The sequence below is a fragment of the Dipodomys ordii genome, unplaced genomic scaffold (assembly GCF_000151885.1).
Source record: "Dipodomys ordii isolate 6190 unplaced genomic scaffold, Dord_2.0 Scaffold97, whole genome shotgun sequence".
Taxonomy (NCBI): domain Eukaryota; kingdom Metazoa; phylum Chordata; class Mammalia; order Rodentia; family Heteromyidae; genus Dipodomys; species Dipodomys ordii.
This window is the reverse complement of record NW_012267313.1, coordinates 7,649,842-7,677,265: the sequence shown is the minus strand read 5'-3', so window position 1 is coordinate 7,677,265 and position 27,424 is coordinate 7,649,842. Positions and strand designations below refer to the sequence as shown.

Below are 27,424 nucleotides of genomic sequence, written 5' to 3'. Positions count from 1 at the left end.
TCTCTAAAATGGTCTTATATTCCCTTCTTTGCTTACATCTTACACTATTTCTCACAAAAAATTAAGGAAGTGGGAAATATTAGTATTTTAATTGTTCAGGCTGTATCCACAGCCTCTTTTAAAGACACACATACTTTTATTACAACAAAAAAGTTCAATTCCCCCCCCCCTCAAAGTTATGTCCCCAATTGATAGCTTGGTATTTGAAATAAAAACAATAAGGTTCTCATTATTTAGTTTATTATTTAGGCTGTTGTTTAGGAATTTAACCTGTATCAATGACTGTTTACAAAGTGTATTTGTTTTGTTTTAAGGGGAGTGACAATGGATGTTGGCATGACAAAGTTTGAAACCGCAACCAAAGTTATTACATTAATGGATGCTCCAGGCCATAAAGATTTTATTCCAAATATGATTACGGGAGCGGCCCAGGTATAAATACTTTCTTACCTAATTACACTAATTTATTTATATGACTTACTTGATACTGGGGTTATAATTCTAGAAGTTGAAAATACAGTATATTTCAAAATTTTTGAACTATTTAAAAGTTGAACTTTTTATTTTTCAAGTATTTTAACTTATATGTTGACAGTATTCATCCTTCTTATGTTCTAATTTTGTTTATATTTTCCCATTTGCGCGGATATTTTAATTGTTAATTGTTTAATTGTTAAATAATCAAATATACACTTTTCTTTATGTCATTATTTTGGCATCCTGTGAGTACATATTAATAATACAAATTTTTATTAAAAAATGTAATTCAGCTGGTAGCTACTTAAGAGGTTGAGAGCTGAGGATTGCAGTTCAAAGCCAGCCTGGGCAGGAAAGTTGGGGAGACTTTTATCTTTAGTTAAGCACCAAAAAAGCTAGAAGTGGAGCTGTAGCTCAAGTGGTGGAACACTAGTCTTGAGACAAAAACTCAGGGACAATGCCTAGGCCCTGCGTTCAAGCCTTAGTTTCTGGCACAAATATATATACACACATACCTATATATTTATCTGTGCAGTTCTCATGTTATTTGCATTTGGTGTTTGATTTTAGGTTGGAGTTGTATTTGAAGTCTGACCAAATTGTTGAGTAACTTGTCCTTTGAATTAAAGTAATTTTATTTTTATTTTGTTTTGTTTGTGGTTTCTGTAGGCAGATGTAGCTGTCTTAGTTGTTGATGCCAGCAGGGGAGAATTTGAAGCTGGATTTGAGACTGGAGGACAAACTCGAGAGCATGGCCTCTTGGTCCGATCTCTTGGAGTGACACAACTTGCAGTTGCAGTCAATAAAATGGATCAGGTATCAGAATTTGTTTTTGGTGCTAATTCAGATATTATTCTGGCCATGTGGAATCCCATGTGACTAGTACTTTTATGAGTCAAGTTCTGTCTTAAAAATAAGAGTGTTTACAATCCTATGCTAAGTAAATGACTGATTAGTAATTGTTAGGCAAAAATGTCTTCTCATTTTCAAAATTAATTTTCAGAACTTAAACATCATTTTTTATTACAACAATAATATAGGATGGAAGTATGAAATTATTTGGTACATCCTTCCAGTTTTTACACACAAAGATCTTTTCCATTACAATATTGTTTTTTTAAGACAACATCAATATTATAATGTATGTTTCTAATAATAAGTCTTGGATAAAGATACTACTTTTATAATTTAGTCTGTTTTAATGATAGGATTTATTTCCAATCATCCCATCCTTCTGAAGACTTCCAGTTGTTTTGTGTGTTATGTGTAAGTGTCTTTAGAAGTAGTTTGTTGTGTGAAAATCATTGCGCTTAAGGGCATATATGTTTTGTTTTACTTTGCCAATTCCAAGGTTTGAACTCTGAGCCTCACAATCACTCAACTAGTGCTCTACCACTTGAACCATGCCACCAGACCATCCAGCTTTTTGCTGCTTATTTTGGAAAATAAAGCCAACCTGGACTGGCTTTGAACTCTGATTTTAACCTCCTGAGTCCCTAGGAGTATAGGCATGTGCTTAACTTTCTTTTAAGATTTGCTGAATGTGATTCAAATGCCTTTGAGAAAAGTTGTGGTTATTACTTATGTAACATATAATATATTTACTTTCCAAAATCCCTCTTAAGAAAGCTATAAGAATTTTTTTATTTGATAAAAAAGAGCATAATCTTTCTGGACTGGAAATGTGGTTCAAGTGGTAGAATGTTTGTTTAGCAAGCACAAGTTATGAGTTCATACACAGGGTTGCAAAAAAAAAAAAGAAACAACTAAAAGCATAATCTTTCTTCATTGCTTATGAATATTAATACTATATTTTCTTTGGAAACTGTGAAAATCATTTTTGTTTTGTTTTGTTTTTTTGGTTGGTTGTAGGGCTTGAACTCTGGGCCTGGGTGCTGTCCCTGAACTCTTCAGCTCAAGGCAAACGCTCTACCACTTGAGCTACAATCTCACTTCCTTTGGTTTTCATTTGAACATATATTCAAATACACATTCTTTTGATTTTCTATTTAGACATTGTTTTTCCCCTTGGGTCAGATAAATACCTACATTTTCTAGTAGTTCTTTTATAGTATTATTACGCGTATTTAAAGTTTTTCCTATAACATTGTAGTATTGGCAATTTCAAATGTAGAGAAAAGTTGAAGGAATTTTATTACAAACACCAATATTGTGTGTACTATGTTAAGATTTTACTAGTACTTCGATCACATTTTTCTACTTTCTCCCTTCATTGATCTATCTTACTTATCATGTATTTCGATAAGTTTCAGATATTAATTAGTACATTTACACCTAAGTATTACTACATATTATTATTATGAGTTCATATTACAAATACTTTTTTAGTCTGGTGAGTGTCAATTTTATTTTTTTCCAATAGTTGATTCTGGCATGGTTAAATAAATAAATCACTATTGTTCCCAAATTCAAAAATCACTTTTAATATATATTAAAAATTCTAAGTACATTAGCAGTTGTAAGTTTTTTGTTTTAGGAAAGATTAATTTTAGGCCATATCAAGATTAAATTTTAATTGGTCAAGTTTTAATTTTAGCAGATTTTATATTTGATAGATTTTTATACTTATAGTCTTGATTATAGTTTATTGTAGAAATATTATATATTATATTCTGAAGGCACAATTCTAAAAATAAGTTGGATCTTTGTCAGGTTAATTGGCAACAAGAAAGATTTCAAGAGATTACTGGAAAACTTGGACAATTTCTTAAGCAAGCAGGTTTTAAGGTAAGAATTTTATTTGGTTATTTCTGTAAATCATCTTACTGATATAAGGAAACTGTACAACCAGTTAATATTCTTATCTTATTAACTGTGTTTAACTCCTTTTTGCTTGCTATTTCTTCCTAGTATATGTATATAATATATTCTTTGGACTATTTTACCTTAAAAATTGTACATGTTGAATATTTGGCTTAGATTTTATAGAGGTGAAAATCTTCTCATTACATATACTAAATAACATCACAAAGAATATTGGTAGAGAAAAGTTTGTCCAGCAAAAGTCTGTAATGTGCCTGTCACTAGATAAAAGTGATTGAGTGTTTTAGAGTATATTTTTGTATTTCCCACAAATAAAAACAAAAATGAAACAAAACTATTAGATCAGATACCTCAGAAGATAGAGTTATATATTTCACTTAGCTTTTGAAAAACATGTTATAGTTGCTTTAGAAATTTTGGTGCAGTTATGGTAATGATGAATCCTTTAAGTTTTTGTTTAAACAATTGTAATTAATTTCATATGTTCAATATTTTAATTAGGAAAGTGATGTGGCTTTTATTCCTACAAGTGGTCTCAGTGGTGAAAATCTAATCACAAGATCTCAATCTAGTGAGCTCACGAAATGGTATAAAGGACTATGTTTATTAGAACAAATTGGTAAGTGTTCTGGCATTCTGTTTGCAATACATTAAAAGTTACTAATAAATTATTTAGAGTTCTTCATGAGAGACAACATATGAGTGGTATGTATGAAGAAAGCATTATATTTGTGGTCAGAGGAATTAGGATACCAGTTTTGAAATGATGTGTAATATTTCAACTAACACTCATTTTCTCTGAAGCTTGAGCCTGCCCTACCTTCCTCATGGATTGTTGTGGAAATTAAATGAATAACATGGGCAAAATACATTTTATAAATATAAAGTACATGAATATCAGTTATTTACAACTAATACTTACCAACTGTAATTTAGTAGAAGTGAGGATACAATGATGGATGGGTTCATTGGAGTGAGTAAAAACAAGTCTTTCTTTGGTGCTGTAAATTGAACCTCTTGTGTTCATACTAATCACATAGTCTTCTGCTGAGCTACATTTACAGCCCCTTTAAATTCAACTTTGCTTTTTGCCATTTTCTCCCAGATTCCTTCAAGCCTCCTCAGAGATCTATTGACAAGCCTTTTAGATTATGTGTGTCAGATGTCTTCAAAGGTACGTGCTGCAGGGCTTGTTTATCAAAGTTATTTTATTGTTCTCTGTTTCTCCCTTCTCTATTCTGATACTGTTTGACACTATCAAATTAATCTTAATTCATTCTTGTGGTGTGAGGCTTGAACTCAGTACCTCATGTGTGCTAGGCAAATGTTGTTCCACTGAGCTATATCCTCAGCTATCAAGTTAATCTTAAAATGCCCAGTTCTAGTCACATGGCTCCTCTACCTAGAAAACTCTTTAAGTTTCTTTTCCCATCTCATCTTCATTGGCTAAGTATTAAGAAAACCTTATCTTTTGCTTTCTAACTTTGTGTTTTTTCCTCTCCCATTAGTTCCTTTTAGTTTCCATACACTCCAATCGAAGTGGATCATTCACTGTTTCTTAAGTTAGGACCAGTATTGCCACTATATTTACTCATGTTTCCATGTTTTGGTATTCTTCTCTTCATTTGCGCTATCCATCTGTAATAGTCTAGGTAGAAGACAGATATGGGTAAAATGGGAAATGTAATACCAAAAATTGTTAATTATGATAAAAAAGGAGCCAGAAGATATGAAGAAACCCTACATGTTACCATAGGGCTGAGAAAAAGGATAAATATGGAAAGAGCTTAGACTCCTCTACTGGAGATGGTACAGTATTAAATATCTAAGAATAAATATCTAAGAATAGATATTACTTAATGTGTACAAGATCCTATCCAGAAAATCATAAAATGGAACTAGAATAAAAGAACGTAATAAATTTTAAGGATATCACATTTGTTGGAATAACCACTACTGTAAAGATGTTAGTTGTCTCCTAAATCTCCACTGTCATTGAGCAGGCAATGAAAATGGATTTGGAACGGAATAGAGGGATGTCCTGTGGCATCCCTCTGTGCTCTCTGTACCCTATCACTGCATTTTTCTTACAGTATTGTACTTACTTCTGTGCTGTTTGTTTTGTGAGTGTCTTGAGAGCAATCATTGTATCTTGTGTGTCTGCAAGACCAGCCCTGAACTTAGAAAATGTTTAACAAATGAATGAATGAAGGTGCTTTTAAAAATGATGCAGTAAAATTAAAATCTATCATTCTAATTATTGGCTTCCAGTGTTCTGGTGGTAGAGGGAAGATGGCAGTGGTTTCCAAAAAACCCACTATCTAAACTGCAAGAAATAGTTTTAATTAATACCTACATTCTTATTTCCTGTTCTCTCTTCAGATTACTTGCCTGTTCTGTTTCTTCCCATGCATTACTGCTAAGATCACTCAGCGCTCTGTTTGCAAAAGTTAATGCACACTTCACTTTTCAGTTCTCTTTCTGTCTTTATTTAGTGTTAACCTCTATTGCTGGTAGACAAGTCCACCTGAGAACTCTTCTCCTTTGGTTTCTGTGATCTTTCCTTGCGTCCTGTGAGCTTCTCATGCTCTGCCTCTGAAACTGCTTTAGCTCCTCAGCTGTCTTCTACTGTGAATGCTCCTTATAAAGTGAATCCCCTAGTTTCTTTACCACTTGCATCTTGATTTTTTCTTTCTTTCTTTTTTTTTGGGGGGGATCCGGTTGTGGGGCCTGAACTCTGGGCCTGGGCACTATCCCTCAGCTCTTCAGCTCAAGGCTAGCGCTCTACCACTTGAGCCACAGCACCACTTCCGGCTTTTTTCTTTTTGCTTATGTGGTGCTGAGGAATCGAACCCAGGGCCTCATGCATGCAAGGCAAGTGCTCTACCACTGAGCCACCTTCCCAGCCCCATCTTGATACTTTCTAACTCTTAACCTCTACCAGATCTTCTCTCCTGCTCCATGCACTCCCTAGGAGAGTGTTCCTGGAAGACTATGCTGGTGGAACATAGTATGACTGGTGCCCACCCATATTGTGTAGACATTTGAAACTCACCAAGGGAAAAAATATGTCTTGTTCTTTAATTTTCTGATTCCTAGTCAGTGCATCAACTTGGATGCACTTTTGTCATTATCCTTCAGTGACCCTATCACGCTACCCTTGTCATTCATTATTCCAGATTGTTGAATTGATTCCCTTTTTGTGGGTAATAAATGCATTTCCATCAGCCTTCACTGTAACACAGAAATGCCATTAGGTCACTTTTTTTTTTTGTTGATTTCCAGTTACTTAATAAAAGGTGAAGGTCAAACAGTAAGTATAATTTATGAGGCCTCTTTTATTATTTCTGCCTTACCTACTTCTGTTGCCTCATGTCCTGTCTTTCCTTCATTATTAATCTAGTTCTTCTTCCTGATTCCAAACCATGTTGGCTCTTTCCACATACTCCTATTCAGTTTTGGCTTTGCACATGCTGTTTCCTGGGTCAGCAAACACTTCATTTTCCCCAGCCCAAATACACACTCACCTGGTAAATTCCTATTCCTGTTTCTTTGAAATGCCCATCATACCATTATAGATTGTTTTGGGAGTGAGGAGTGGGCTTACTGGCATTAAACCCAGGGCCTTGCACATACTCAGCATGTGTAATGAGCTACATCGTTAGTGTGCCATTGTAAATTCTTAGATGCATCTTTTTCTGTTTAAGTAGTATTGGTTTCAGTTCAATTTAATTGTTTTTATCTGTTTACTAGTATACAATTCCTATAGATTGTGATGTAAATTTCCAATAGATTGTGATTCTATTGTCATCTCTTTATTTCCAGTGTTTAGTAGTTGGTTATATTTAGCAATCATTCAACAAGTATTGAAAAAGGAATGAGATGCAGCCTGTGTGTGTGTGTGTGCACATGTGCGCACAAATGTACACCAATCTTGGGGATTGAACTTAGGACCTGGACACTGTTCCTGAACTATTATTCTGTAACTTGAGCCACAGCTCCTCTTCCAGCTTTTTGATGATTAACCGGAAATAAGTGTCTCATAAACTTTCCTGCCCAGTCTCGCTTTGAACCAGTCTTCAGATCTCAGCCTTCTGAGTAGCTAGGATTACAGGCATGAACCACACCTGACTACCACTTTAAAAAGATAGGAGTGTTTTTATTTGTAAGAAAAAAATGAAAATAGTATGCCTTATTTAGTATGATGTTCATTAAAATATTCTATTCTATGAATCATAAGACTTTGGCATGTTTTACAGATCAGGGATCTGGATTTTGTGTGACTGGTAAAATTGAAGCTGGCTATATTCAGACTGGTGACCGACTGTTGGCAATGCCTCCTAATGAAACTTGTACTGCAAAAGGTATTCATCAGCAAGATGCTTTTGCTAAATTATAGACTTTGAGACAGCGGGGGTTTGTTTTTTTTTTCTTAAAGTAGTTTAGTTATAACTCCAAAGTAAATATCTTCTTACTAAAACTGTAACTGACTGTCAAAATGATACTAACTGTTGGAGATTAATATGTAAAAACATTGAGCAATTTTTGTTTTTTCTGTTGTGACTGTGTGTGTAGGTACATAGAGCATTCTAACTGCAGCAACATTGTGTTTTTGCTACTGATTCGAGAAGCCTGGTTAGGATTAAACCAGATGTGTAGACACCTGACAGATACATTTTAAATCATATTCTGTAGAAGAAATGAGACCTAAACCCAACCTGATACTAGTCAATGACAAATCAAACAGTATCATTTTCAAATTTCTATCTCAGAATAACAGGTTTGATTGTGCTTATGCTTGAACATGCATATGACCTTTGATCAAGAATTCATTCATATATATTGTGTATATATATATATATATATATATATATATATGAAATAGTAAGGCTTAAGTGACACAGAAACATAGATAACTTAATGTTGAAAATGAGCAGAACTGGTTTATATTACCACACCCACTTCTTTTACTCAGAAATCTAATATATTCTTTCATGTACCTCAGTTGGTAATTATTTCTGTCTTAGCCTTATATATATAAATGTTAAATGTGCATACAGACATTTTAAAAGTTTGTATTCTATACTTTTTTTGTCAGTTGTGGGGCTTGAACTCTGGGCCTGGGCACTGTCCCTCAGATCTTCAGCTCAAGGGTAGTGCTCTACCACTTGAGCCACAGTTCCACTTCCGGTTTTCTGGTGGTTTGTTGGAGATAAGAGTCTCATGGACTTTCCTGCCTGGCTGGCTTTGAACCATGATCCCCAGATCTCAGCCTCCTGAGTAGCTAGGATTACAGGCGTGAGCCACTGGTGCCTGGCTATGTATTCTATACTTTTATGTTCTATACTTATAATCTGGCTTCCAGCTAAGTCTGTGACTTCATTGTAATATTGAAGATGTAATTTAAAGTAGTATTACTTATAACAACTTTAAGCTGAAGTGTAACTATTTAGTAGTTCCCTCTGTTGTGTTCAGTTCAGTTTATATGTAGAGTTACATCTGAGTAGTTTAAACATTTGAATGAACACTTCATTTGTTCAGCTTAAAGGTAGGATTTTTTTTTTCAGTCCCCAGCTGGGTATTGAACCCAGGGCCTTATGCATGCTACCTCTTGTATCCTTAGCTCTTGTTCTTTTTTTTTTTTTGACAGTGTCTTGCTATGTAGACCAGGCTGGCCTCAAATCTTTGTCTCAGTCTCCCCAGTGCTTGGGTTACAGGCATGTGCCATTGTTTCCAATTCATATGTGATTATATTAAAAAAGTAATGCATTTTAGTAGATGAGTAAAGTTTAAGTATTTAAGCTACATTTAAAGGTAGCTATACAAACAAAAAGCATTATTTTCATTAGACTGGTTTTTTTTCTGCTTGTTAGTGTCTCTGAAATTTCTGTTTAGGTCAAAAGTAATTTTTACTTTAGGAAGTATTATTTTCTATAGCTCAATATTTTTCAAGTACCTCTCTGGGGTTTTCTTTTCTTTTTAAATGATATATATATATATATATATATATATATATATATATATATATATTGGCTATGCATAACTAATATATATAACTTGAATTCCTGGATGCATGCCCTGAGGTTTTTTGCTCAAGGCTACCACTTGATCCACATCTCCACTCTTGGCTTTTTTTTTTTTTGGTGGATAAGAATCTCATGGAATTTCTTCCTCAGTCTGGGTTCAAACCTCAGTCCTCAGATCTCAGCCTTCTGAGCAGCTGGGATTGCAGGTGTGAGTCTGCAATCACTTTAAAAAAGTGATTAAGAGCTACAGTCCTTTTGAAATACTAGTCTCCTAAGTGTTAATACATTTTTTGAAAATAACAATTTTCTTATAACACATAATAGAACATAATCTTAAAATCATCACAGAGTTTAAGACAGGTTCCCTGTGACTTCTTAAATGCTCATCTAGTCACCGCTAAAGTTTCATATCCTTTTCTTCTCTTTTCTCTGTCCCTGCTTCACAGAGCACTCCAGGTATTACCTCTCATTAGTGTTCTTTAAAGGGAAGCTTGGGTGGAAGCAGTGGGGAGAATGCCCTGCCTGACAGCTTCTCTTCTAATGCAGGGAGGTTCAGTTTCTCAGCCTTCACTTCTCACCAGGTTGCTTTTGCTTAGTTTGTTGGACTGTTCTATGCACATTTCTCTCTGAATATTTAAGCTGCTACTGTGATGCTCTTAACTACAATCTTTAAAAAATGAGGTTTGAGTAAACCTGCTAATACCAAGTAGAAATTCCAACTCATTTTTTTAATTAACATATTAAGTACATAGAGTAGTGGGGAAGAACCTCAAAGTTTTTAGGAAGACAAATATGAGACAGCAGTGTAACATTCTTAGGGCAAAGAAGAACCAAGTATGATCATTTTAATTTTATATTTTATAATTGTATTCATTATAATTTGTATTTGATAATTAAATTTAATTAGTTTTTATTTGACAAGCTTTTTTTGGAGACAGAGTCTTTTATTATGTACCTGAGAGTGACTTTGAATTTTTATCTCCTGTCCTGATTAACATCCTGAGTGCTGGGATTACAGGTGTGCACCACCACTTCTGGTTGGATAAATATTTCTAAGACAGAGTCTCACAAAACTAACAAAACCTCAAAACTAAAAAAAAAAATCCAAGTAACAACAACACAGAACATTGAAGTAAAGCTAATATAATGAAATATTCAATTTGAACTATTTCATTGTGCCTGAATCCATTAATATCACAGTAAAGGTTGAATAGGGCCTGTTTATGGATCATCATTTGATTGTATAAATGAGTTTAAAATAGGTGATTAATGAGAAGAAGTCTGCCTTTTTATGGTCAAATGCAAGTCACTTTCTGTTTAGGGGGTGATCTGGAAGAGTCAAGTCTAACGGAAGTGTGTTTTCCTCAACGCTCACAGTTACATTTCTCACTCTCAGGCCATTCAAATTGAAAATGATGAGTAGAGACTGATGAAGCACAAACCAGCCAAGCTCTCTTGGTTGTTATGGTTTGGTGTTTCACCGTATGCTTTGGTTCTTACTCATTTCCAGGAATCACTCTTCATGATGAACCCGTCGATTGGGCAGCAGCAGGCGATCATGTTAGTCTTACTTTGGTTGGGATGGATATCATCAAAATCAAGTGAGTAAGAAAATGAGTTTAAGCAACAATTGTTTTGGGATTTGAAAACACTTGAATTTTATAGCCTACCAGCTCAATTTTGGATCTTATTTGGCCAAAAATAGACATTTGGAGTAATATTAGCAAATTGTCCTTAAAATTGAAATTAACACTGTCAAATTTTCTTTGAATGAAAGCTGTAAAGTATAAAGCAGTGCTTTAACTCAGAGGGAGTAATTAACAAAAGGGTCTAATATGCCTCATTGTTTTTATTTCTTTACAAGTAGTTGCAGAGAGATTTGCAATGAATGTAAATATATTTACCCCTAATCTTCATTTTGTTGTTGTTGTTGTTACAGTGTTGGCTGCATATTTTGTGGCCCCAAAGAACCCATTAAAGCTTGTACTCGTTTTAGAGCCCGAATCCTCATCTTTAATATTGAAGTTCCGATCACTAAAGGATTTCCTGTAAGTTTCAAAGTGTTGTATTGATTTTGCCTTTATAAGTTTAATCTTATCCAAAAAAGTAATAACTTAATTTTAGATGTGTTAGGCATATTTATTCTAAATAATCTCATTCTAATCTATAAAATCATAAAGGTAGAATTTTGCAAGTCATTTAGTTGTTGGTTTCTATTTTAATTCTTAAGCCTAAGGGCTTTTTTCAGTAGGATTGAGAAAGCATGTCATAGTCAACCAGATAAAAACTGTGATAATAAAATGTATTGGAGGAAAAGGAGATAGGCTTTTTCTGTGTTTGCGATTTTATCCAGTGTTTTAAATTTGGGTCTTTCAAGTTTTCTATTTTGCTTACTATGCTTATTTGTAGTGTTTCTGATTATAAGTGATAGATGATTTTAGAAACTTTTGGAAACTTCAAACATCTAGGAAATAGTATTTCCTAATTGCATAATCGGTGGATACTTACTCATGTTTCACTGTATTTTATACTCATATTATCTGCCCAGTAGTGTGCAAATTATGTATATACTGATGATTGCTTGATAAATGGTAAATTTTAATTGTGCTAAAGGAACACCTTGCATGTTATATTAACACTGACCAACATTAATTAAAGACACATGTTTTATATGAAAAGAAGATTTTTATCTCATACGTTTATTTATACAGGAAAAATATTGCTTGTGAATACTCTGAATTTCTCTTTTATGTTTATTTTTTCATAGATTTAATACTGTACTCTGTAGTTTCATACTTTGCTATTGTAACTTAAATATTTTCTTGTTAGGTTTTTATTTATCAATAGCTCATGTAGGTTATATGTAACAATGAAAAATTTGTATTTGAAAATATAAATGGATTATTTTCAGTATTTAATGCTTAATGTGTTTCAAGTGAATGAAATTAAGACAGTAATGATTGAACTTTAGAAGTGGTGCTGTGACTCAAGTGGTAGAGCACTAGCCTTGGGCTGAAGAGCTGAGGGACAGCACCCAGGCCCAGAGTTCAAGCCCCATGACAAACCAAACCAAAAAAAAAAAAGATCATCATATGACTGAATTTCCAACTTTTTGAAACTAATGAATGTTTTAGAGGTTGGGAATAAATTATTTATCTCATGTAAATTCATCTTATAATTACACATTTTCATTTGAGATAATTATGGACCTTGCTTTAATTCTTTGTTTCTTTATAAATTTGGTTATGTAAAACTGTATTTGTAGAATACTGCTCAAGTACCTCAATAATTCTGTAAAATTTCTTTTGTACACAAAAAAGGAATAAAAGTGTCTCACCAAATAATTATAGTTGGGAATATGTAATTTTTTGGGGGGGTCCAGTCATGGGGCCTGAACTCTGGGCCTGGGTGCTGTCCCTCAGCTCTTCAGCTCAAGGCTAGCACTCTACCACTTGAGCCACAGTGCTACTTCCGGCTTTTTTTTCTTTTTGCTTATGTGGTGCTGAGGAATCGAACCCAGGGCCTCAGGCATGCAAGGCAAGCGCTCTACCACTGAGCCTCATCCCCAACCCGAGAATATGTAATTTTTAACTATTAAAAATTTATACTGTCAATCGGCAAGTAACTACAACTTGATGGCTTTTGGTAGAATTGAACTCATTCATAGAAATCAAAATGTCCTATGTGGGGAAGGTGGAGAGGTTGGTTACAGCATGATCTTACTCATCCAAATTGTATTTGCCAATGGAGAGGTGGAGAGGTCAAGAGGTCGTCAGTAGTTACTTTGAATAGCAATAATGTCTTCTTGTTTACAAATTTAAAAAAATAAGCATGAATTGAAAGTGTTGGCATTGTGTTTTGAGATTTGACATTTGACATTTGTATATTGAGTCACAAAAACCAGAATGAAATTTGATCAGAAAAAAAATCATACTCTGGGGAAAATTTTTCAGAAAAAATATTTTTAAGCAAAAAAATATTTCCTAATGTTTATTGTCTAGACACAGTTTCCTGCATAAGTGTGTGTAAATTGCCCTTTTTTAAAATGGTTTAAGAGAGAAAACAAGAGAATACATTAGACTTGAGCTGAATTCCTGTTTGATTTCTTTTCTAATTTACTAAACTGTACATAACAGAATTTGCCATTTTGGCCGAGATTCAGTGTAATTCCATGGCATGAAATGCATTCACAATGTTATATGGGTATCACTAATTTCTATCTCTAGTTTTTTTTTATTATTTCAAAGTAAAAATCTGTATGCATTCAACAGTAATTGCCCAATGTGGTTTTTATTTGCATTTCTGTAATGATTAGTGATAGTGAGCTACTATGTACTTATTAGCCATTTGTGTGTCTTTGGGGAAATGTCAGTTGACATTCTTGCCTCATTTTTGAATTAGAATTGTGTGTGTGTGTGTGTGTATGTGTGTGTCTGTTGTTATAGTAATTCTTTATTTGTTCTGAGTATTAACCCTTTATCAGATACAGAATTCAAAAATATTGTTTATTCTTTGGGTTGTCTTCTTTTTCTCAATAGTGTTATGTATTTTGAAGAAAATTTGTTTTTCTTATGTTCCTTATGCGTTTGGTGCCATAGCCGAGAAAGCCTTGCCAAGTACCGTATCATGAAGTTTTTTGTTCTATACTTTGTTCTATATGTTTTACAGTTATATTTGAAACATTTTAAGTAATTTACCCATTTTTGGAGTTCAATTTTTCAAATATAAATATTTATTCTTAGTTGTTTTCTAAACAACACTTATTCTACCTGTAGAATGACAAAAGATTATGACAGGGAATTCAGATGTTTAAATAGAAATGGAATCAAGGGTAGGCATTATCTGAGTCACTAGGGACAGATTTCTTAATTCCACTCGTAGCCAGGGTCCCTTCTCAACAGCCTTCTTTTTTAATCTTTTTTTTTTAGTAAGTTTTTTTTATTGTGAAAATACTATACAGAGGGGTTACAGTTCCATGAGCAAGGTAATGAGTACATTTCTTATCAATCATTGTTGCCTCCTTTGTTTTTCCCTACCATCCCTTCCCTCCCACCTCCACAACTACACTTTTCTTGTGCTGGGGCTTGAACTTGGCCTGGGTGCCGCTCCTGAGCTTCTTTTGCTCAAGGCTATTGTTTTACTACTTGAGCCACAGTGCTACTTCTGGTTTTTCCTGAGCAGTTTATTGGAGATAAGAGTCTCATGGACTTTTATGCCCAGGCTTGTTTCAAACTACCAGAATCCTCAGATTTCACCCTCCTGCGTAGCTAGGATTGCAGGCATGAGCCACCTGTGCCTGGCCTCTTTTTAAGTTTTTTTTCTGCTCTTTCCCCTACACACCTCTATTTTTGTTTGAAAGCATTGTCTTTCTGTCTATTTCCTTGAACCGTTTCTTGGGCTGTTTCAGGGATTTGTGTCTTCACAACTGGACATGATGTCTGCCTCTCCTTCCCCCAGACTCTGACCTTCAGTTAAGTTTTGTATATGGTAGTAAGTAATACTTCATCTTCATTCTTTTCCATGTGGATATCTAGTTTTTTCAATACCATTTGTTGAAAAAACAGTCCATTCCCTAAAGATCTTGGCACTCCTTTGAAAGGAAAATGACCACATAGTCCTTAATATATTTTAACTGTAGGCTTCTTAGAATTTAAGGAAAATAATTATTTATCAGTTAATATCATAATACAGTTTATAGAACACTAGATAATTTGATTCTTAAAACATCACATAAAGAAAAGTTCTAATCTGAAGCCCTTCAGGTCTATATGTTTTAGAATTCAGTAATAGTAGGATTTTAGAAACATAAATGTCATTGTGTATATTGTATACAATTCTAACATGTGGTTGGCCAATACTGGAACACCCTATAAGGAAACATTAATATTCCCTGTCAGACTTTGTCAATATTCATACTATATGTGATACACAGGAGTATAAATTGTTTTACTTCAAGTATAGTTTTGCTATTTAAGTAGGTTCATAACTGACTTTGGAAAAGCAACTTTTATCAGTCTTCTGGGATTTGGGAAATGTAGATAAAGGAAACTGTGGAACTGTGTTAGTATTGTCTGCATTCACAGAAGAAGATCTGGGCACTCTTGAGAGGTCATGACCATGAATAGTGAGTGGTTAAGCACTTTCATTATGAAATGCAGTATTTTTTTTCCCTCCGTTACACTCTGGTACAGATTGGTTTGAATTATGGTTTGAGCTATATAATTTGAATTAAAATATTGTACAATCATTTGTCTTGTATATAGGTTCTTTTACTTGTATTTAACAAGCATTTTGTTCACTTACAATTTTGTAAGATGCTGCGAAGACAGAGAAATTAAATCTAATCCTAATTTTCAAATTTACCTTTATTTTCTTTGACTTAGTTTTTTACAAAGTAAACTTTTAAGAAGTAAATTTACCAATTTACCTTGTTTTTTACTTTGTGACTTGATTTTTAATGACTTCCCAATGTTTTTATGATTATGTATCTACTATCTCTCTTGTATTTCTGCTTTCTTTCATTGATTTTTGTCTGTAGTGTTGGAAATGAAACTCAGAGCCTTCAGTCATGCTAGGCAAGGGTTATTATATCACTAAACCTGCATTTCTGTTTTCTGAATAGGAAAACTATATTTTGAATAGGAAATTCTAGCTCTGAAGTGTCTGTGTCTGTATAACAAAACAGTGTAAAAGTGGTGTTTACAAACCAATTAAAATTTGATAGCTTTATTACTTCCTGGGAATTCAGTCTTTTCACTGTAGCTAGAGTATAGACTGTAACTCAGATATGACAAAGGAACTCCTGGTGTTCCTGGCTTGTCCACTTAAAGTTTATTATTCAAATAAGGGTAGTCTAGTCATCCTGTATTCTTCTGCTATGGATTAGGATCTGTACAGACCTTTTATGTGACTTCTACAAATCCTTTAGTAAGCTGAAATAGGGAGAACTCTTGAGATTTGTAGTTCCAGCTGATCTAAGTGAGTTAAAATGCCATGGCCACATCAAATTACGTTATCTTTTTGGTATCATTCCTTTATATGTCAAACATAAGTAGTCGTTAGCTAACTTAGCTCCAACAGATAGCTGTATGGCCACATTACGTTGCAAAACTTTTAAAATATTTTCCATGCATGTCAAACAATGGACAGTGATAGCTGGTGTGTAAATTAAGTTATCTAACCAACTGAACATTTTCCATGTGCCAGGCACTACTTAAAATAACATATTCTGATTTTCCTCATTTCAGTATAAGGAACCTGAGGATGGGAATTTTGCAGGGAGAAAACTTAGTGCTTGCCATGATGATAGTGATTTGAACTCATATCTGATGGATTTCAGTGCCTATCTAAACACCCATACAAACAAGATTGAATCACACTGCTTGGTATTTAGGGGAATTTAAAATGTTATTTTTCTTCCTTTCCTCTATAAATAGTTTATGTTCATTACCCAACAATAAGCACATGAATTGCTGTTGAATATGACGTGCCTTCTTTTTAGGATGGAACCTTCCATAGGTATTGAGCATCTATGCCAGGCATCTCCTCAACCTGTTTGATTCTTTGCACAATGCAATTAAAGCCTTCCTGTGGTCTAGCTGATGAAACTGAGGTACAGAGAGATTGCATGCCACTGTACCTGATTATTCTAAATGCTAAAATTTTTATGACATCAAGGTGTTGTTATCCTCACTGTTCCAAAGGAAAAAGACAGAAAGATTATGCAGTTTGCTAAAGTTTACACTGTGCATGTAGGGACAGGCATTACTATGTTAAGCAATTATTCAGTGTTGCAATTATTTGTTTTAGGTGCTGTTACACTACCAGACTGTCAGTGAACCTGCTGTTATTAAACGACTGATTAGTGTCTTAAGCAAAAGCACGGGTGAAGTCATGAAGAAAAAGCCTAAGTGAGTGTGTTAATGCAGAAATTGTAAACACTAACAATGTAAGCAAATTGCTTATAGATAAGCTCATATGTATAGGTTTTCAGGTAAGTGAAATCTGCTTTTACTTGTTCCACAAATTATTTTTTATGGCTGAATTAAAGCAAACCTAAAAATAGAACACTTAAGCCCCTGTTTAGCTATAAATTTCAGGTAGATGTATATATGTGTATTTATCGAGCCCTAAATACTGATGCTATATAGAATAAAGAAATTTCAAAAACTAGCTGTATAAGATGAATTTGAATTATGTCTTCCCTCTGGTTTCACATCTGAATTTTAGGCTTTCTTAACTTCCTGTAACCAGCTTAATGAGTTCATTCTCTTGGCTTGGAACACAGTCATGTACATGTTCTTTAGCCTTACTTTTTCTCTCCTGGAAAGTATTTTCTTTTTTGTTTTTAGTCCACAAGAGCCTTTTTGATCACCATTTTGATGATTACCATTTGGCTTCTTTGATTATCATTTAGTATCCAGGACAGAGTATGGACAGTTCTCCTTTTGCTGAGACAGTACTGGGACTTTTCGAAGGAAATAACTTCCTGAGAAACTTAAGTACATTGGAACCAGAAAATACAAAAGCTAGTCACAGATCTTACAAAATACAGGTGTCTTAGTCCAATTAAGCTGAAGGCTATCTCAGTTTGGCTTGGCTGCTTCTGCTGTGGGGTTTTCCTCAACTTCAGCCCTGTGGGGAAACCCACCCAAAACCCCCTTTTTTTTCTTTGAATGCTACCAAAGTGCACCTGCTAAGCCACTGCCCAGCATGGTTAGTTGGGTAGTGGACCAAACTGCAGGTAGAGAAGAGGTGCTTCACACTTAGAAACCCAGTCTTGCTTCTTAGAAGGGGCAGCTGCTCTACCTCTGTCTTGAAGGTGGTTCTTTTTGGGAGGAGTCTGTGAAAGTTTCTAGCATACGTGGTTGCCATAATGTTCTCAGGTAAGTAATAGAACTCTTAAGATGAACAGCTTTCTTGAATTGGCTCTCTCATGATGTAAAAACCTTACAAGTGGCAGAGGCAGGATTTTAACTTCTTTGGTTCATATAAAATTTATACAAAAGCTAGGTTGTTTGACCTAGAAAATAGGAAAACTTTCTATTAGAGTTGCTACATTGTGTCTACTCTTGATTTTCCCCCTGTCTATAGCAGCTAGGAAATCCTCGCCCAAGGATCCTAGAGTTGAAGATATTCTCCAATAGGTTTTCCTATCATCTATCTGTATCCTATCCTTTTCTCTTATTTCATACCAACACTGCTTGACCTTTTTCCTTCATTTCAGATCATGTATACCCGACTGTGGTACACAGAATGGAATTGAACTTTGTAGAAATTAAATTAAGCATAAGTCATGAACAAATTTGATTATCCTCTTCCTAAACATAGGACTGAAATAATCTAAAGCCCGTATTTGAAGATGTTCATGTGTTTTATTTTTTGAAGAACTTGTTTGTTTTAGTTGGTCTGTCCCTGAACTCATCTTAAAAAGGGTAGTTTATGTTCTCTTTTTAGAGAACACCAAGATGAAATTAAAATGCAGCCCATGCATGGGGATTTTGTTTGGAACCACTTGTGGTTTGGCCTTGGCCTATCAATCTTCATTTCCCATGAGGAAATATAATATATAAGAGTATATACAGCTGGGCATCAGTGGCTCACACCTGTAATGCTAGCTACTCAGGAGGCTGAGATCTGAGGATCATGGTTCAAAGCCAGCCCAAGCAGGAAAGTCCATGAAACTCTCGTCTCCAATAAACCAGCAGAAAACAGGAATTGGCACTGTGGCTTAAGCAGTAGAGCACTTGCTTTGAGCTGAACAGCTGAAGGGACAGTGCCCAGGCCCAGAGTTCAAGCCCCAAGACTGACCAAAAACAAAAAAGAATATATATATATATATATATATATATATATATATATGAGTAATCTGAGTACTTATGTAGAGATTTCCCTGATTTAGAACTGGGCGGGGTCTATAGTTCAGTGACAGAGCCTGTGTTTCTCATAAACAAGGTTCGGGTTAAATAACAAATCAACATAAATGAAAAACAATAAGGAGCCGGGCATTGGTGGCTATAATCCTAGCTACTCAGGAGGCTGAGATCAGAGGATCTAAGTTCAAAGCTAGCCCTGGCAGGAGAATCCATGAGATCTTATCTCCAATTAACCATCGGAAAACGGGAAGTGGGGGCTCAAGTAGTAGAATGCTGGCATTGAGCTGAAGAGTGCAGGGACAGCTCCCAAGCCCAGAGTTCAAGCCCCACGACTGACCAAAACAAAAAAACCACAACAATAAAGATAGCTTCCTACACACAATTTCAAAATTCTCTGAAGAGGGCAAAAGGATGGCCAATAGACACATGAAGAAATGCTCAACCTCCCTAGCCATAAAAGAAATGCAAATTAAAACAACACTGAGGTACCACCTCACCCCAGTTAGAATGGCTATAATCAAGAACTCTAATAACAACAGATGCTGGAGGGGATGTGGAGAGAAGGGAACCTTACTGCATTGTTGGTGGGAGTGTAAACTTGTTCAACCTCTTTGGAAAGCAGTATGGAGGTTCCTCAAAAGACTCCACATGGAGCTCTCCTATGACCCAGCAATCCCACTTTTGGGCATTTACCTAAATGATCACTAACAAGACCATACTAAAGCTACCAGCACAACTATGTTTATTGCAGCATTATTTACCATAGCTAAGATATGGAACCAACCCAGATGCCCCTCAGTAGATGAATGGATCAAGAAAAGGTGGTATATATACACAATGGAATTCTATGCCTCCATCAGAAAGAATGACATTGCCCCATTTGTTAGGAAATGGAAAGACTTGGAAAAAATTATATTAAGTGAAGTCAGCCAGGCCCAAAGAAACACAGGTCCCATGGTTTCCCTTATTTGCAATAACTAGTATATGTCTGAGACAAGCAGAAACTGTCAGATAAGATGATGTTAGGCGAAATGAACCACAAGGTAAGATCTCAAATGTTTTTTCTCTCTTGGTATTGTTTCTAACATAATTATAAGATGATTTCTTTGTTGCTTTGTATGTCCCTCCCTCATGGTAATACCCCTGTTTTCACTGTATTTGATGTTGATATAATTTGGGGAGGGGAAGGGAAAAAACAAATTGTTTAGGGATACAGGTGGACCCATTGCAACAATGAGATGTACAAGACATTATGTTGAAAAAGGAACTTTACAGCTTTGATGGGGGGCAGGGATGGTGAGGGGAAACAAAGGAGGAGGCAACAATGCTTGATAAGAAAAGTACTCATTACCTTGCTCATGTAATTGTAAGCCCTCTGTTCGGTATTTTCACAATAAAAAACTTATTAATAATAAAAAATTTGAATTTTAGTTGTGCTAGGCGTGGTGGTACATGCCTGTACTTCTAGTACTTGTTGGGATACAAGCAAGAGGATTGAAAGTTGGAGGCCAGCCTGAGGTGAGAGTAAGAGCCTGTCTCAAAAGCAGCGCCACAACAAAACAGTTTTACTGCAAAAGACTCAGGCCTTATATTCCTCTTTTAAAATGTACTTCAAGGATTAGTATTTTCATTCCCTCTCCTCTCTCCTCCCCTTCCCTGTCCTTTCCTCCCTACCTCTCCCCACCCCTCCTGTCCCCTCCCTTGATTTAGGGGATGAAAGCTCCTTGAGCTTGCTCGCTCTTGGCATGCTCTCTACCACCTAAAACATGATGCCTCCAGCCTGGATTTTTGCTGATTAGTTGGATATGGAGTCTCACAGACATTTTTACCCAGGTTTTGAACCTTGATCCTTTAGGTTTCAGCCTCCTGAGTAGCTAGGATTGTACTCCTGAGCCACTGCTACCCAGCAGTTACCTTTATTAGATAATTGAACATTGTGATTTCTTTAGGGAATAAAGTATATTGATCAGGATGGGTGTTGAGCATTTTAGGTTCCAGTAGAACTTGTGTTTGAAAGATTAGGATATAAACTTATTAAGTATCTAATATTTTTTAATTTATGAATTACTCTGCATTTCTTTTAAGTCAAAAGGACTCAAAAGGCATATATTTTCATATTTAAAAAACAGCATTTTTCAGTTTTCAGAAGATAACGTTTATTGACTAAATATAAAGTATTCGCTTTTCAGGTTATTGTTAGTACATCATTCAGCTTGACAGTATTTGTACCTTTCCCCCCTTTCTAGGTTATTGACTAAAGGCCAGAATGCATTGGTGGAACTACAAACACAAAGACCAGTAGCCCTTGAGCTTTACAAAGACTTCAAGGAGCTGGGGAGGTTCATGCTGCGTTACAGCGGTTCTACAATTGCTGCTGGTGTCGTCACTGAGGTATTTTGAAGTGACTGAGTCTTTTTTTATAGTTATATTCTCTCTTTTTAAGAATGATGAATTTTTAAGGATGATGGCTGATACTATATAACTAAAGGAAAGCACAAGAATGTTATTAGGACAGGAAATTAAAATTAATATTAACAGGTTAAAAGACTGATCAGAAGATATTTTGTTGCATAGAAAATATATGAGAATCTATAAGGTCTATAAGAATAGTAGAACAGTTCTGTCAGGTGCCAGTGGCTCAAACCTGTAATTCTAACTACTCTGGAGGCTAAGATCTGAGGATAGTGGTTTGAAGCCAGCCTGGGCAGGAAAGTTTGTGAGACACTTATTTCCAGTTAACTACCAAAAAGCTGGAAGTGGAGCTGTGGCTTAAATAGTAGAGCGTACTAGGCCTTGAACAAAAAATGCTCACAGACAGTAAGTGCCCAGGCCCTGAGTTCAAGCCCCAGGACTAGTACACACTCACACACACACACAATATGAAAGTGTAGATACTAAGAATCACATGAATTGGGGAGTGTTGATTTTATTTAATGGAAGAATCTTAAGTATTCCTTCCAAAAGTTTAAATATCATTATTTATATAAAATATTTATGGAATTCAGTGGGAGAGAGAAGGTTGGACCAGAGCTGAACTGTTTGTGTTCTTGCTGCACTGACTTGTAGCTAGTACAAGTATTTCTTCTTCAATTGAATTATCTGTAAAGGGGGTCCTTGACTTATTTATTTATAAATGGGTAATTAGAATTGCTGTGAAATGAGAAGGGCCACACAAAACACTAGGCACAGTGATCAGCCCTCTCCTCAGTAAACCTGCTTAGCAGCCTTATCATCAGCATCAGGTTTAATCTATCAAGGCATTTTTTTTTTTTATAAAAGAGCATTCTGTAGTAGAGTTTCTTGTGGAGAATAATAGAGAGATTGCAGAAAATCTTATAAACTGCTTGGCTAGGGAAGGGAGGACAAAGTTGTATGAAAGTTTCTACTTGCTAGAAGTATTTTACTCATAGTCTTTTTGTTCTTCTCTTGCAAGTGTGGTTAAATTACAGAAAATATTTTTTTTTCTTCACAGATAAAAGAATGATGAACCAAAATTCTACCATGCTTCCAAATGCAGTGGAGTAGTGAATGGCTGGGTTTGTTGTGTTGTTGTTGTTTTGTTTTTAAGGAATCCAATTATGCAATTAGGAAACAATGCAGCTGATATATTTATTTTTACATGACAAAGTTAAAGCTATAGTTGGCTGCCAAGAAGTGTTCATAATCACTCCTGGAAAAATTTCAAGTTGCCAACTGACAAAGAAGGGCTAATACTGCACTTTCACTTAAGATGAATCTTTCTCTTTGGAATGATAGTAAGTGAATTTGTTTGCTGAAACTTATGGAAAACATCAGAAATGATACTAGAAGGCCGTTTAAATCATCATGAAATGGACTCCAGTCAAACCACACAATATTTGCAGGTTTCTCTTTTCATTCGACTGTTCTGCATATGTTTTACGGGAAGGTAACTGAATTGGGCTTTTGGAGTAGGCGATGGTTGGCCTGGGCACTTTTTTTTGTTAACTCTAGGAACAGACTTTCTGAAAGTTATAATAAAGATATTCTGTGTTGAGCATAAAAATGCCTTTGTCCATCAAGTCATTTTTGAAAGCATAATTTGGAATTATGGAAGCTGTCTCTTTAGTAACCAGAGCACTTAAGTTGAAAAGTTAATCAAATGCCTTAGTTTGAACAGAATTCATACTGTTATTTTGTTTCTTACACATTTACAATTTGGTCCATCACTGTCACTCAATACAAGTTGGGACTTCTGTGGGATTGTTTTCACCTGAGCTTCCTGTCTCTTTTACATGATTTAAAAATTTTTATTCTAACAGTGAATCTAGTTTAGTCTTACCTATTTCTAGCTATAAGTTGCTTTTCATGTTAGCACAAAACTTTCAGAATCATTTATATGATGACTGTATCTCTAGCTTATATACATTACAGAATGTGGTTCCTAGGAGAAAGACTTGTATTTTTCTTCAAAGTTTAATGACAAACCCAAAGGTTTACTTATTTTAAAAGTATTTGCCTACACAAAAGGATGCAATGAAAATATGCCATGGGGCCATTTATTGGATTAAAAATCTGAGTGTCAAAATAAAAATGAATCTAAAACAAAAAAATAGTATTTGCCTCCTGGATATAAGGAGCCTGAGACTCTAATTTGAGGAAATATTTTTATAAAGTATTTTATTTAAAAATTATGTGATTTTGCCTATTGGTTACTTAACATATGTAGCAACATTTTTTTTTCTTTTGAGATAAGGTCTTTCTGTATAGACCGGGCTGGCTTCAAACTCACAACCTTCCTGCCTCAGCCTCCTGAGTGCTAGAATTACAGGCATGTGCCACCATCCACGGAAGAATAGCATCATATGGTAAAGTGCTGAGATCATAAAGTCACTAGGTGATCATATCTATATATTTATTTAAAAGTATTTGTGAGGTTGTCACTTGAAATTAAGCTTTCTCAAGCAAGAAAGGGTATTTACATATTTTATTAATTAGGAATTTAAGAGGTACATGACAGAAACCTGATTTAAAGTGACTTAATCAACAAACATTTTATTGATATAATTGCAATAGTTAGAGGAAGTCCTGGCCTTGAATCAGCCTAGGTCAAACAGCTCACACAACATCCGTGAGGCCCCAGTCCTCGCTGGTGTTGCTTTGCCCTTGGAATCCTTACAGAATTAATTCCCTGGACTGCCAGGTTCTAGAGAGAATGGTGACTCCATGCTCCATCCTCAGATGCGCTAACAAGGGCAAGGACAGGCCAAAAGAACACGTCTTCTACAAGTCCTAGAACCGTTTCACCACTGACAGTAATCAGATTTTCTTTATTTGCCTGAGACCACCTCATAGTGGAGTATGAAGTAATACCCAGAAACACAGAGCTGGGAGTTGGGGGAGGGGGTTGACATTCAAGGTACTGGAGTTTGGATGGTGGGGTAGCAAGAAGAACATACACTGTGTATATATTACATAAGATTGTGATAGAATTAAGCATTCTAATTCAGACTTTTATAAATAGCTCAGTGCAGAAATGAATTTATCTGTTTCTCCTGTAAACTGTGATAAAATGCTGCTGTCTTGTTATTTGTGTAGTATTTACAGTTTGCTGTTGAAGGTGGTAATGTTATTAGAAGAACTCACTGAAGGAGAAGCGTGTTGGCAGTGGAAGACTGAGGTTACTTAATACAAAAGGATGTAGACGCGTCCTTGTGTTACCTCAGGCACCTCATAGTCCACTTATTTTCAGCACAGCTTGACCTCACAGACTTCATGTGTTACTTTCCAAACTTGCCTTGGGCACATGTATTTAAAGGTGAATGAGAAACATCATAGGACTGTAGGAAAACCTACAGTGCATGCAGTGTACTGAGCATATGGAAGCAAGAATTTTTTTCACTTTTATTGTAGTAAGCGTTTGTTTTATTATTTTTAATCAGACATGCTCTCAACCATGTGTCTAAAATCTTAATTTTATATATATATTTTTATGACACTGAGGATCAAACCCAGAGCCTTGCACTTTTTAGGCAAGCACTGAGCTGTAGCCCTAGCTACATGTTTCCTTTAGACAATATCAACTCAACTTAGATGTGAGAGAATGTTGCCCTGTCGAGGAAAGCATTAGTCCAAAGCTTTAGGAACTAAATCCTGAATTCAATACCATTTGAAGGCTGTAAGGAATGCATATTATAACTGTGAACCTGGAAGCCACTCATACAATGCAGATAGATGAATGCAGGGAGACTCCCAAGCTGTAAAAGAAGAGTGCACCGTGTTTTATGTAAAAGTCTCAAAGGGAATACAACTGCATTTTCTGTTAAAACTTTTAAAATGTATAAGACTAATGCCTCTTGAAAACAAAAAGCTCCTAAAAATTTCATCTTTAAGGAAACAAAATCAGACAACTTAATACTTTTCAACCTACTTTGGGGGCATTTCAGTCAACCCACAAATTCAAGATTCAGCTATGGTATTATGTATAGATGAGGACAAGAAGGTTTCAGGTGCCCTGCAAAGGGCAAAAGGTTTGGGTACCTCAGTCCATCACTGGCTTTCCCCACCTGCTTATGGCTCTTAGTTTTCAGTTCAATATTTCTTCTTGAAGATATTTTTACAAACTGGCACTGATGGCTTTACGCCTAGCTACTCAGAAGGCTGAGGTCTAAGAATCATGGTTGGAAGCCAGCCTGGGCAGTAAATTCATGAGACTCTTATCTCCAATTAACCACCCAAAAGCTGGAAGTGGAGTTGTAGTTCAAGTGTTAGAGCACTGGCCTTGAGCAAGAACAGTGCTCAGGCCTGAGTTCAAGCCCAAGACTGACCAAAAAAAAACAAAAAATCCTGACGTGTGTTATGAGGTAGAAATCTTTTTTAACAGGTTTTTTAATTGTGAAAATACAAAGAGGGGTTAACAGTTACATGAGCAAGGTAATGAGTACATTTCTTATCAAGCATTGTTACCTCCTTTGTTTTTGCCCTACCATCCCTTCCCTCCCACCTCCACAACTACACTCCCACCCCCACCCTCCCACCCCCACCTAAATTATAAAGTTCTTTTTTCAACATAGTGCCTTGTACATCTCATTGTTGCAATGGGTCCATGTGTATCCCTATTTAAACATTTTGTTTTTTCCGTTCCCCTCAAATTATACCAACATCAAATACAGTGAAAACAGGGGTTATACCATGGGGGAGTGAGGTAGAAATCTTAATTCCACTTTTCCCATTATGGTTCATTTTGAAAGTATCTCATATAAATGGGCAGAAAAGTTCCAAGCACAGTATAAAAAAAAACCTTTTACCAAACCATTGATAATATGATGTCCCATAAGTACTGAATATCCTGGATTTCTATTTCTCGCAAATAATACTCTGCATCATCCATCAAAATCAGTACTAACATGTGTACATTGCTGTAGCCAATCAACTCATTTTCACAAGTCAGCCATGGAAGCAGAGGATCTGACCCCACTTGTTCTTGCTATGAGGAGAAAGAAAAGCTGTTCCCTGACTTGTCTCCCTGCTCTGGTATCTTGGGATTGATCCACCTCCTCCCTCCTTTTTTTTTTTTGTGGATGGGTAATTTCAGAATATTACCTCAATTCTGGTTCTACTTTTTTTTAATGTAAGTTAACTTTTAAAGAATGCAATCCAAGATACACTGCCTTTTTCTGAAACACTCCTGGTCATGATGCTCCTAAAGCCCACTTTTCATGGAAACTAACTGATTTGTAGTTCCTGGTGCCATAGTCATTGTCAGTGTAGATTTCTGCCTCAACGTGGTCCTCTGCTTAGCTGCATCCTCAGCATGTCTCTACATCCCTGGTTTGTTCTTGTCATGCTGTCTAGAGAGCCATAGCTCCTTCCAGTGTGAAGAAAGAAGTAATGTTAACGTTTTGCCTCATTCCTGGTGAATTGTGTACACGGACTGAAAACCCATGTTCTGGGATCCACAGTCCTTTTCCAGCTCTGCTTAAAAAAACTTAAGTGTTTTAAAGGATAAAAGTGGCCCCTGGCCAAGTAAATCCTTCTTGTAAAAATCAGTTCTCAGAACCTGAGCCCATGAACAAATTTGATCCAGGAGTGAGGAAGCTATTGCATAGGAATTAGGAGTAAAGGGATCAGATAACTTTGAAAAGAAACAAAGTCATGTTCATTCTAATGTGTTATGGGTCAGAATCATCTTGAAACGGGCCACTTGCTAAGCAGTTGAATGTACTTTAATAAAGTCACATCTTTTCCCCAACCCGTGGCTCAGAACTACTGTATCTGTGTGATTCTAATATCTGATCTGCCAGC

At 35.6% G+C, this 27,424-nt stretch overlaps 1 protein-coding gene across 2 annotated transcripts in view; it reads left to right on the top strand.

Annotated features, from left to right (window-relative positions):
- The window catches only part of Hbs1l (HBS1-like translational GTPase), a 69,352-nt gene extending 45,636 nt beyond the window's left edge, over positions 1–23,716 (top strand). Inside the window, exons 5-15 of one of the 2 annotated variants that reach the window (XM_013026856.1) lie at positions 315–432; positions 1,147–1,293; positions 3,151–3,225; positions 3,763–3,880; positions 4,367–4,435; positions 7,521–7,625; positions 10,798–10,888; positions 11,227–11,335; positions 17,097–17,197; positions 21,409–21,553; positions 22,635–23,716. In XM_013026856.1, the coding sequence (XP_012882310.1) occupies positions 315–432; positions 1,147–1,293; positions 3,151–3,225; positions 3,763–3,880; positions 4,367–4,435; positions 7,521–7,625; positions 10,798–10,888; positions 11,227–11,335; positions 17,097–17,197; positions 21,409–21,553; positions 22,635–22,646 (1,090 nt within the window). In that variant the 3' untranslated portion in view covers positions 22,647–23,716. The remainder of the gene's footprint in view (positions 1–314; positions 433–1,146; positions 1,294–3,150; positions 3,226–3,762; positions 3,881–4,366; positions 4,436–7,520; positions 7,626–10,797; positions 10,889–11,226; positions 11,336–17,096; positions 17,198–21,408; positions 21,554–22,634) is intronic. The other variant, XM_013026854.1, reaches the window with a different exon arrangement.
- The last annotated feature ends 3,708 nt before the right edge of the window (positions 23,717–27,424 follow it).